This window comes from Gymnoscopelus braueri, assembly GCF_963280865.1.
Source record: "Gymnoscopelus braueri genome assembly, chromosome: 15".
Lineage (NCBI taxonomy): Eukaryota > Metazoa > Chordata > Actinopteri > Myctophiformes > Myctophidae > Gymnoscopelus > Gymnoscopelus braueri.
This window is the reverse complement of record NC_137620.1, coordinates 29026240-29038565: the sequence shown is the minus strand read 5'-3', so window position 1 is coordinate 29038565 and position 12326 is coordinate 29026240. Positions and strand designations below refer to the sequence as shown.

Here is a 12326-nt window from a genome sequence, read left to right as displayed (position 1 = left end):
GGCCGGCGCGTCCATACAGGTGACCTAGGCGGCCGCCTAACTTTTTTTGCCGCCTCTCCAAACTGCCGCCAGTTTGGAGAGGCGGAAAAAAAAGTCGGGAAAAAATAATAATAATGGTAATAAATCGGTAAAATCAGAATTAAATAACACAACCCTAACCCTAAAACCGAAATAAAGTAACCAAAGACAAAGTATCATCATCCGCCCAGAACCGCAAAAAGATTCATGCACGCGCGCTTTGCGCGCATGCGGGGCTCATCAAAGGAATCTCGCCTAGAGTGGCGATCAGCCCTCCACCGGCCCTGGGCCCATGTCCCTGAAAGTCTCCTTTGTCCATTCGGCATAAGTTTCAAACTATTTTGTTCATGAAATGGTTCCTTGGTCATTTCTAGTACATGCCAAATTATGCCAGTTCTGAGTAGTTCAACCTACATCCCGATTTTTGCAAGAGTGTGCTCATATACTGCAGGGGTTCCCAAAGTTGGGGTCGGGAGACTGACGGTGGAGTCACAAATTTATTTTGGGTAATTATTTATTTATTTAATTTTAAATTCAACAGAATGAATGGAATACAATCTAAAAATGATTACAAATAATACATTTGACCATTTTAATACATTACAAATGCGCACCGAACGTGCAAGTTTATGTGCATAAATGACCTCCAGGTTTAGGTGGGGTCGCGAGTCAATTTCCGCATTATTTTGGGGTCGCGGGCTGAAAAGTTTGGGAACCCATGATACACTGTATGTCAATGTATGAAATGCAAATATAATATACAATAAACACATTGCCGTGTAGGCCTAGAGTCTAGAGGCAAGGAATTGAAGAAGTGAAATAGAAATCGTCTTGGCCCTAGACTATTTCTATTTCTCTTCTTCAATTCCCTGCCATGTTTTTCTTTTTTTAACTGTCCCTACAGGAATCCTGTCACGCCACTACTTTTGAAAATGTTATTTCCTTGAGTCACACAACAATATATCTTGTATTTCAAAGCTTATTATTTGCACACAACCTGCATGCCTTTTATGGCATTGACAGGGCAGCTACCTATGCAAATGTAGGCACAGTTGGCCATCGGTAGCAACAACTGAGGGACCCATGTTGACTCTTTTCTCAAGAGCAAAAGTAAGAAGAATTTAAGAAATGTTTTTTTGAATGAGGCCCAATGTCTTCCACGAGCTGAACATTTATTTTTGTAAGAAGCACTGCAGTTATGCACTCTACTGTGACTATTTACTACTACCTTTTGCATGTTCATGCCATTTACTCTGATTTGGCACTTGTAAATCACTCTGGATAATTGTATAGTTGTCATAGCTTGTTATATTCTGTATCTTCTGTAGGCTAGAGTCATCGACGTTAACGATGTCAAACAGAAGTCTGCTACATCACATCGAAGATCCTGATCCTCCTCAACCTCCAACACCCATCATACTAGGTTAGAAACCTAAGCATAAGCTGAAATGTCTTCAATTATCCATGACACGGCTGGTGTTTACTTGCAAAGTAAAGATTTGTTATGCGTTTCCGTCTTTCCATAGTGTCTTCCTTTGTGAGGAACTGCAGCGTGCCCATTGCTCATATTGCAATAGGTGAGTAGAGCACCGTTGCAGCTCGAGACCCAAAACAGAAATTTGTGGTGTCTCCCCCGAACCCAAACTTACAAAGGTACATTCTGAATTAATCGCTTGAGTTCCCACGCGACGCAACGCATTGTGAGCTTGTACATCTGCTATTTTCACAAATAGACTGAAACGGCCATGAATTTTCTGAACGTCTACTGGGGGACGGTACCGCCCCCCATTGAGAAACCGCTATAGACTCACCCTTATCCCTCCTACAGGTGCAGTGTACCTAGGCGAATGCCCCAGGCAGCCCTACATCCCCATCTACTTGGTGGTGGCGGGATGTTTTGGCCTGTTGTCGGCTGTGCTGTCCCATGTGGCTGTGCTGTTGCAATTTACCCAGGAGCCCGAGGATGGCACCATCAGCCTCCTCAGCCGATTCTGCATTGCTTGGAATTACCTGACCGCTCTTTTCGGCTTCTGCTGGTTCATTACTGGTGAGTTTGAAAACCTGACTTTAAAAAAATAGAAGAGGATTACATCCTCAAACAGGTGTATTGCTCCTTTGTGTGTTCTCACCAGTCACCTTTTTGTAGTGTACACACATTGTAAGTTTTTCAAATAACGAATGTTTTGATGAAAATATAGTATGCTTGTCTTTGCCTTTGACTTCCAAAACTTTCTATAACCAGGCACCCTCTGATCTAGTACCCCATTACTGTATCACTAATATCACCTAGGAATGCAATACAGCCACTATCTTTATTTAATTTATATTTACTCATTGTTCATTAATTTAAAATCAATCAACGAGCTGAACTGAACATCCGACTGTGTTGGGAGTGGGACACAGGCGGAGGCGCACTGACTGTTTTGGTGAAAGAATCATTTGTCTTTTTTGTGTGAACTGGAATGATTCAGTACACTAAAACTAACCATAATGCCCATCATCACTACCTCCACCAAACAGAGTTGGAATGGGGTGATGTTTTCACCCCATTCCATTTGATTGTTAGCTAAATAACTTCAACAGACTTGACAGATGGATTTTCATGAAACTTGGTGGGAATGATTGTCACCATTAAAATGATTGAACATTTGTGTTAAACATCACAGTCGAGGGCAAAAATGTGTCATATCTGAGGTGGAAGTGACATATCTTGACAGTTGCATAGTGTTGGCGGAGGTATGCACTCCACTGAGTTTATTATATAAAGATAAAGTAATATTAAATTAACCAATGCCATTCTAAAATAGTCTTATTTTCTCCAGGTACCGTGTGGATCTACTCCATCTCTGTACCTATTAACTACAATAAGACTTCAATGTTGAATTCAACGCTGGATGAGGATCAATATTGTAACAAGACCCTCTACTGGTTTGCTTTCTGGACCACTACTCTGGTCTACATCCTACCGCTTCTCTTCCTGGTAGTTCGTTCCTGGTGTGACCTCGTGGCAGTGTTGCGGTAAAATTGGTGACCAGCCGAATGAAGTCCAAACGTAAATCACTGCTGAATTAAACCTAGTTGTATCTAGGCCACGTATCGCAAGACCTCAGTGTTTGTTAAGTGAAGTCTACAAGATGGTCATATTTTAGCAGGGCACCTTTTCCTAGACATTTGAGTATTTGCGATCTGAGTGAGTAAATAGAAATTGTGCCATCCTATCAAAAGCATGAGTGAGGACCAACAAGCTTGTCGATCAGCTATTTGCCTCTTTCTTGTATTATTTGACAATTTGGCCAACGTTTGACCAGTTTTTATAGTATAGTTTGTTGATTACTTTTGATACAGTAATGATCTTTTTACAGGGTGGTTGAAAGCCAGCCTGTCTACAAACAGACCTGTACCTAGCAGTCATACTTGACACACGGCACAGCACAGCGGTGTCAGATTTCACTTACAGACACAGATGCACTCATTGTCTTTATATTGGTAGCCACCCTGTAAATGTCTGTCTTGTTTCATTTATTTTCTTTTTATACGTTTAAACAGCTCTTAAAAGTCCTTAAAGGGTTAGTTCAGATTTTTGGACTTAAAGCTGTAGGAAATGCTTGCCATTAATGTATTGGTTGCAAAGGTATTAATTGATTGCCCGAGTCCCGTGGTCAGAGTTCTGGTCCGGCTCTGATGAATATTAAGTAGTTCCGGTGATTTGGTGGGGGCCACTCATTAAAAATAAATTAATAAAAAAAACTAGCGTCATTTGTATTGTTGACCTATTTCTACCATACAGTGCAGGTTTCGTTCAACTTTGACCCCTCTGTCACGTGGTACTATTTTTTTGTGTCCAGAATCACTGCTGCTGCAGCATACTCTGCACATTCCGGTGTAGGGAGCTGCAGCAGGAACTCAAGGGGCTGCTAGTGGGGCTTATCTATACACTCTATACCATGAAATCACACCATTTATATTCTCATTCTGGCCAATGTTGAGCAAGGAGAATGCAGGAACACTCGATGGAGAACATAACTGCAACCCCCTGAGCATTAACGCCAGTATCATGCCACGCCACTTACACTTAATCTTATGTAAATCGCTCTGGATTAAAGCATCTGATACATTGTAATTGTAATTCGCCCTTCACTCACTCTTCAAATGATTCTTCAACGGTTGCTTGCCAGGCAAGCCAATACCGTTCTTCTGGGTTATACAATATAACTCCAACAGTCGATGCAGTGTGCGGGCAACTTTCGTAGTATTGCTGACATGTGGTTTAAATGCATGTATTAGTAGTCTCTATTGCACTATTAGGCAGTGATACAAGCTGTAACTAAGCCCGAGTGCTGCTTAGCCTCCAAAAGCATGAGTGATGTGATTATAAATAAATGTGTATCTCCTCCCCTGTAGGCTTGCTCACTGAGGCCACAACAGGAAGTGCAACATGCTGTATGTGCAGGGGGTGGGTAATATGAGCAGGTTGGGTTGAGGAAGAGCGTACACAGCAAGATATGTATTCATTTCACTTTGAAAGTGTAAAAATGTACCCACAGCCAAGCACTGTATTCACAACAAGTAAAGTAATACAATTAGGTTTTTTCCCTCTTGTGTGCTTTTCAAGGTGCCCAATAAACTAAGATGCATGGTCTTTTCTGTGGCCCATCTATGAGGTAAATACTTTTTGAACAGCAGTGGAATAGTTGTTACAGTACCACCAGTTGGCCACCAGGCAGAAGTAGTGGCAAAGCCTACTGTCATCTCATGATGCTGATGGTGCCACTGCTACCAGGGGAATAAAGACCTAAAGAAGAAGAAATACAGGTTTATCCTAAAATCCTAACTGCATCAAAGGTAACAAATCATACTGTGTACTGTAACCTAATGTGTTTAGTAAGTTCAATTAACTGACATTAGACAGCTTCTACTGTTGTTGTTTAAACCTCAGCCCTCTACACTCCTATAGATAAACTGGTGGGATAAACACTTACTTAAATGTTAAAGTTACAGTTGCCACAGTTACATGATACAGTACATGGTTTCTGTTTTGTGACAACTTCAAAGTGAATGTTCAGGCTATTCCTTCAGTTTTATAGTAGGACATTTAGGGCTCCTTTATAGATATGAATGACTAAACCCTTAGAATACGCTACAAGAAATGTAAAGGGCATGGGCCCAGCTGGGCCTGGGAGGCATGGGCTGTTCGGTAATCCAACCGTTCCAGCCGCTGGTGGCATTACACCCATCACATAGTCCAGGGCTTTGCATATTGTCGCTGTCAGGCAGAAACCTTGTATCTCCCTATACTATATTTCAACTTTGTATGCCTTTTCGTAATGCGCTACTTCGTTGTACAAGAGTGGTGTGCAAAAATAGTCAATTTACAAGTTCACAACACGACTCGTAAGCGTGGCTATTTTTGCTATTTTTGAAAAAGTTTGAAATTGAAAGTGAAAGTGGTTAAGTCTTACTGTGGGTTTTATAAACTAGAAAAAAAGCGGCAGGAAACCAACTTCATTGTGAACGCACACACACACTGATGCCAACAGCAGCCCTGCCTCACTCACAGTGCTATACTCGGCCCTCCTCGCTCTACTTGAAAACAGCTGTCACATGTTATAGTAGATGACAAGAGTCTCTACGGACGGTTTTGAGTGACACAATTTAAGTACACTTCCTCTTTCTAGTGTGATTTGACTTTTTATACTTTTGTCCTGAATGGCCAGAAAACAGCACAAGAGCTGTTTTAAAATATGCTGCATTGAGGCAAATTAAAATTACAAGAAAAGACAAAGGATTCCAGCAATGCTACAAATGCTACAACACATTGCAGGCTATTGATTCCCATGGGAAAATTACTTATCTGCATTTGACCTGTCCTATTGCACAGGCTAGTTCAGTTGAATAAAGTTACCATGGTGGATTTTGAATATAGAATACAAACTAAGAGTGTCTGATATCGTCTATATGACTGAAAAAGTATTGTATAGTTGTCTTGAGGTATGATAATAATATACTGTACTTTATTAATTCACAAATGGGAAATTCACATTGTCACTACGGAGAAACCTCCAATAGAGATATCAAATAATAAAACATAGGGGGCTGCCCTGTGTTGACATCAGCCTCATCATCGTCATCATCATAATCCAGGTTATGATGACGCTTCAACATACTTAAAAAAAAGAACCTGTGCTGTTTTCTGGCTGCTCTGAACAAAATTCAAGCCAAATTGAACTAGGGCGAGATGGAAAGAGGAAGTGCAATCAAAGAGGAAGAAGTGCAAGCGCATTTTAGTTTGACACTCGTCTGTGGTCAGGTGTACTATTTGGTGGTGGTGGTAGAAACACAATGTCGAGAGAACGAGATAGATGGGGTAAATTTGAGTCGGGGGCTGAAAAAAGAAAGAAAGTAAAGAAAAAGGAACATTTCAAGACCTCGCAGAGAGGTTCATTTGATAAATGCATCCCAAAAACCAGCCAACCGGCCATCCCTGCAGCCTCACAGCCTCACAGACGCACAGGGCCTCGCATATCTCCCAGAGGACCCACTCTAGAAGAGAGGTTAGTATTTTCCATCCGGTCAAAAGATTAAAGAGGGATGAGACATTAAACCTCTTTTTGTTAGATGTTTACATATATACAGTTGTTGCTTGTAATAGGGGAAAATAATATAAGGCAATTTCTTCATATTTTTGTGCATATGTATTTTGTTGCTTTTCTGGAACAAAATCTGCTATTTTTGCTTGTCGGGGGTTGGAAAAAGAAAATTGGCACACGTCATTGGATATTTGCTATCTCTGTGCCTTTGGTCCAATGTTATGTAGGGAATTTTTTGAATAGTCCCGCCCCTATCTGTAACACCGAATTCACATCAGCAGCATTGATGCATGTTCATGACCGCAGCGCCAGAGCTATCCCAGCTCCCATACTCGTTATAGAGAGTTTATTTATGCTTCGTTGTCTATCTATCTACCACCTCTAGTTTAAAACTTACAGCCGTCTGTTTCTGTACAAAGTGGTGTTGAGTGTGTAAGTCCTTGCCCAGGGAGAGGCTTCGGTGGTTAGCGGATCAATGCCAGCAGGTACGCCCGACTGGGAACCACACAGATAGGCAAGAGAAGTACAGACACTCGATGCTCATCTCTGGCAGATGTTTGTAAAGGATGTATACCTTTTAGGCAATAAATAGGCCATGCAGTTGCTCAATCTCGATTAGGCCTACTTTCACACCTACAACTGCTATTTTAAGCAAAAGCAATTGTAACTTCAGTACAGCAGTCTTTTTCTGTGTGTGTAGGTCTATATCTAGTCCACACCCTTCCCCTTGCATCACACCACCCAACATCCTTGGCTGACCACACCTACAATTGTTTCGCAACTGGAATCTGATATTATTTTTTAATACAAATACAAAAAGGGGGGTTCATCAAGGGGGGTTAAGCTGTGGGTGGATTACTAATTTCTTTGTTACTTTGTTTACTTTTTGTGGAAGTGACTTTTGACATGATGCCAGTGCGTTAGGTGTTTTTGTTTGTGTTGCTATAGCCATATGTTGTTAGCCTATACTATTGAGATCACAGAGGTCACAATCTCACAACTTTTTATTGTTTTTAGAGTGTTTATTGTTAATGAAATATTATTTTAGGCATCTCAAGTCCTTAAAGTCTTTTTTCATTCCTCAAAGGCTGACTCAGTTATGTGGTTTCCATGAGTGAACAACGTTCTGCCCAATAGCTTATAATTCGCCATGTTTTCCGCTTGTAAATAATAATTTGGAATGCTCATGCTCATATTTTGAACAAGCAGCCAGAGTCACATCTTAAAGGACCACTTCACCCATTTTCAACCTATCTTCTCACTAATGTTCATTATAAGATGGCACCATGTTTCATCTATTTCAGCATGTTACAATAACTTTCCAGGAAAAGAAAGGCTGTAGTTTCTATTAGCTTTGAATCCCCATCAATGATGTCATTGGTACAGGCAGGTTTCTGAAATATCCATAGCCCACCAATGAGACACAGAGTGAGTATAGAAATTGTGCCATCTTATAATGACCAATTATATGAAATGGGTGAAGTTCTCCTTTGACCTCAGTCTAGTTGCTGTGCAGTTTATGTGACTGTGGGTTTACATGCATTTCATGAGGCTTTTTACACTGAACCTATGATTACTGTTTACTGGTTATAGGTATAACTATATCGTTCACCATTGTATTTGCTATAGTTGTGATGTGAACTCCGACATTCACTTGACTTTTTAAAATCATATTTTTACAGTTATAGTGCTCGGCGTGAACAGTCCTTTAAAGGAGCTGTATCAAAGTTTTTATTATATTCTTCTGCAGGATTCAGTCTTCTCTCTTCCATGAACCGTGGCCTTCAAAATACGCACTAGGTTAGAAACCCTTTAAATGCCTTTACATTTACCATGAAATGAACTACTGGTGTTGTGTTTACATAGCAAAGTAAAGATCTGTTATCTGTCTTCCCTTAGGATGGTTCATTGTGTACTGCAATGCCCAGATGGCAGTTGGTGAGTAAATTAACGCATTCTATTTCACAATTTAAGTCTTATTTCCATTTCATTGTATTTACATTATAATAATAATAATCTACTATGAATGCATGAAATCTCTGCATGCGTGCGTGTGTCAATGTGCATATCTGTGCTTTGTGTATGTCGAGAACTGTCCAATCAATCAACCTCGAACTCAATGCGCTTATCGTAGAGGACCCGAGGTAGCGCAGTGCATGGCGTCAAATCGGTCGGATAGGCGGTTGTCCAGAACAACCAAGCCGATACAGAAAATCTCGGTGTGTGTGTTTGTATCTGTCCTTCGCGTATCTCGAGAAAGAAGTATCAATGCAGGTCAGAGGTTTTAAGAAAAAAGTGCACAGACATTTACATTAAAGAAAAGTTTGTTTAAAAAAGAGCATTCTTTAGCTAAAAGGAGTCTGTGAAGTTGTAGGGAGTTTCCATGATGCTGTATGCTTGACTTTGAGTTCTATTTGAAGTAACTCCTAATTTTTGTCTCTGACGGACCGTCGGCCGGCTGAAGGCTGGAGACATGTGTTCGCTCCTGTCCATCAGTCCATGTGTCTGTCATCCATCCGACTGTGAACAGCTATTCTCCGGCACCGTTTTGGACCGATTGGCGTGACACTTTGCACACACACACACCCAGTAGGCCAAGGAAGAACCTCTGCCTCAAATTGTTCAAATCAGCCTCATGGTGATGCTATGACAGGCTGCTTCACCTTTTGGCCTATAACTCTTGAACCATAGGTCGTACAATCAAAAATGTCCTTGGATCATATGATCCCCACATAGACCACACCCATTTCCGCCAGATTTTTGCCATTTTGTGTTTTCTGCAAAACACACTTTTTGCTACTACTCCTATAGATATTGTTGTCTCTAAGGTGGTACTGGTAGCGAGTGTTTTATCTCCATGGGATCTACTTTTAAAATCATGACTGAATACATGATGTGACACATTTATTCACCCTATCCCTCCCGCAAACAGCCTTATGCCATGCAGTTGAAGGCAGCACAAGGCGAGGGGGCGGGGCTGGCGGGCTATGTTAGTGCAGTGAGTGGCAGTTAATTGGGGCAAACGCAGTCCCCACAACATCATTTACGATTCTGTGCCTATCGGTACATAACTCGGACAGCGCTTAGTCGACTAGCAGCCCATCGGCCGGTCGGCGCGGGCTCTCGCGCCTGGAGGCGCTCGGGCGCGCCTCCTCGGCCTCAAGGTCTGCTGAGTCGGCGCGCCTCCGTCATGGTCACATGGTAGTCCAGTGATTATCAAGGTGCGCCACTGAGGCCAGTGCTGAGTTTGGGTATTCGGGCTATATTAGAATGTGACGTCCTAACTCTTCTAATGTAGAGGAAAGAAGTCCCCCCCCGCCCGCGCGCCCGCCCAAGTTGGGGGAAGCTTCCCCCAACTGCATGGAATAAGGCTGTTCGCATCCCTCCCACAGGTGCAGTGTACTTGAATGAATGCCCCAGGCAGCCCTTCATACCCGTCTACTTGATGGTGTTTGGAGCTTTTATCCTGTTGGACACTCTGCTCCTCTGCTCACCATTTGACCTCACCCTATTCGGACATGTCTGTCATGGCTTGATCTTTGTGTTCCTATTCTTCTGGTTCATATCGGGTGAGTTTGTAAGTCTGAGTTCTTCATTAACAGGAAACCACCACAGGGCATATACAGTAGGCCACTGTGCATACTTATTTACATTCTGTGGATGAATAGTTTATTATATTGAAATACATACCCCATTGAAAACGTATCATATATATAGACCATTTCCATTGTAAAATTGGTTTTCTGATTTTCTCTAGGTAACGTGATGATCTACTCCATCTATCGGCCCAGCTTCAATCCAGTAGCATCAGCATTGTATTGTAACAAGGCCCTCTACCTGTTTGCTTTCTGCACCACCACCATGGTCAACATCCTACTTATTCTCACCCTGTTATGTGCCTGCTGGTGCCTTTACAGGAAGGAATCGATTTTGGAAAGGATACTTTATGGTTATTAAAACCAGCAGGGAACTTGCTATGTAACAGACTGGGCAAGTCATTAAATGCAAAAGAAAAAGGTGTAATTGTTAGGAAACTAATTTGCAATGTGACACAATATTGTGTATTGTTGCTAACACTGACAGCTTCTGCAACTTCATACTTCTCTCTTTGTTTATCTTTTTGTTATCAGTTTCCTCCCAACAAGCAATTAGTGTCAACATATGAGATTGTTTCATTAGCCAACAGCATAGTTTGCAAAAACAGACCATAGGGGTCTGGCCCCATAGGCTATCATGCTCGGGGCCCTTTAGTTTGCATTTATTTGACTATACTAGATCTAGACTGACTGATCAGCTGACTGATGTGCTTTCACTACTTTATACTTTTTTTTGTCTGACTCTTATCAATAATAAAACACAGTAGAGTCAATAAAACACAGGATACATGAATATATTCTATACAATATTTACTATGAGCTCATAGAAAAGAGAGTACAGTTACCAATGCATCAATATAGTTTGTGTAAAGATATTAGGTAACAATTAGTCTCTCGAGCCAGACAACTATTCCACAATCACTGAATGCTACATAGAGTCTGTAACTATACGCCTCCTGAGAGCCGCGAACGGAAGCTTTCATCTGTTATTGCCGTTGACAAAATGATAGTTTAGAATATCTTTAAAATAAAATATTTTGTCATTTCCATTTTGGCTAAGCAGCAACTATATATGCGTTGGCTAATTGTCTCCGCCAGGCCGAAAGGCATGGCGAGAGATTATGTTTTTCCCCCTGTCCGTCCGTCCGTGTGTCCGTCCGTCCGCCTGTGACCAGCTAATCTCCCGCACCGTTGGCTTGATCGCAGCGAAACTGTGCACACACACTCCCTGGATGCCAATTCAGAACCTCTGCCCCAAATTTTTCTCATGGGCCTTTTATAGCGCCACCAGGAGGCCGATTTGTGCAAAACAAATTTTTTGACAGTACTCCGACAGATTTTGTCCAAAAATCACACAAATCGGTACACAGTATCTCTATAGTCATTAAACAAAAGGGTCTTTCAGATTTGTCATATTCCATCCTGATTGGCAAAAAATGTCTTCCAAAGTTTGCAGGAGTGCTCCGTTTTGAACAAAAGGCCTCAAATTATGAACACAGCATGCAATTTCCGTGAAATTTAGCACGCACATTCCAATTAGGCCGAGGAAGAAATACTATTTGAACATTTTCAAATCAGCCTCATGGTGGCGCTATAACAGGCCGATTCGTGTTTTTACACCTATCTGTGTAAAACTTTGTATGCACACTCCCTAGAGGTCAAGGAAAAACCTTTGCCCTGCATTTTTCACATTTGCCTTTTATAGCGCCACCAGGAGGTCGACTTATGTAAAACACATTATTTTATACTACTCCTTCCAATTTGATCCAAATTTCACGCAAATCGGTACACATGATCTCTATAGTCATGTGATCAAGACGGGTGTGTTTTTCATATTCCATCCTGATTGGCTAAGATTGACATCTAAAGTTTGCATTATTGGCTTGTTTTGAACAAGATTCCGCAAATCATGAACGCACCGCCCGATTGCGGTCAAATTTTGCACACACATTCACACTATGTTGAGGAACAAATGCCACCCTTTTAACACTGGCCTGTTATAGCGCCACCAGCAGGTCTAATTTAGCAAAACAAATGTTTTTAACAAAATGCCTGAAATCATGAATGCAGTCAGTGTCCGATTGTCGTGCAAGGCCCAAGAAGAAATGGCACCCTTTTCACATTG

General features: G+C 41.5%; 1 protein-coding gene across 1 annotated transcript; it reads left to right on the top strand.

Annotated features, from left to right (window-relative positions):
• Positions 1–6254: 6254 nt before the first annotated feature.
• Positions 6255–10840, top strand: LOC308102417 (uncharacterized protein). Its single transcript, XM_080452123.1, has 5 exons — positions 6255–6569; positions 8356–8405; positions 8505–8543; positions 9998–10174; positions 10363–10840. Exons 1-5 carry the CDS (start codon positions 6358–6360, stop codon positions 10560–10562), a joined length of 678 nt encoding a protein of 225 aa, XP_080308249.1. The 5' UTR covers positions 6255–6357; the 3' UTR covers positions 10563–10840.
• The last annotated feature ends 1486 nt before the right edge of the window (positions 10841–12326 follow it).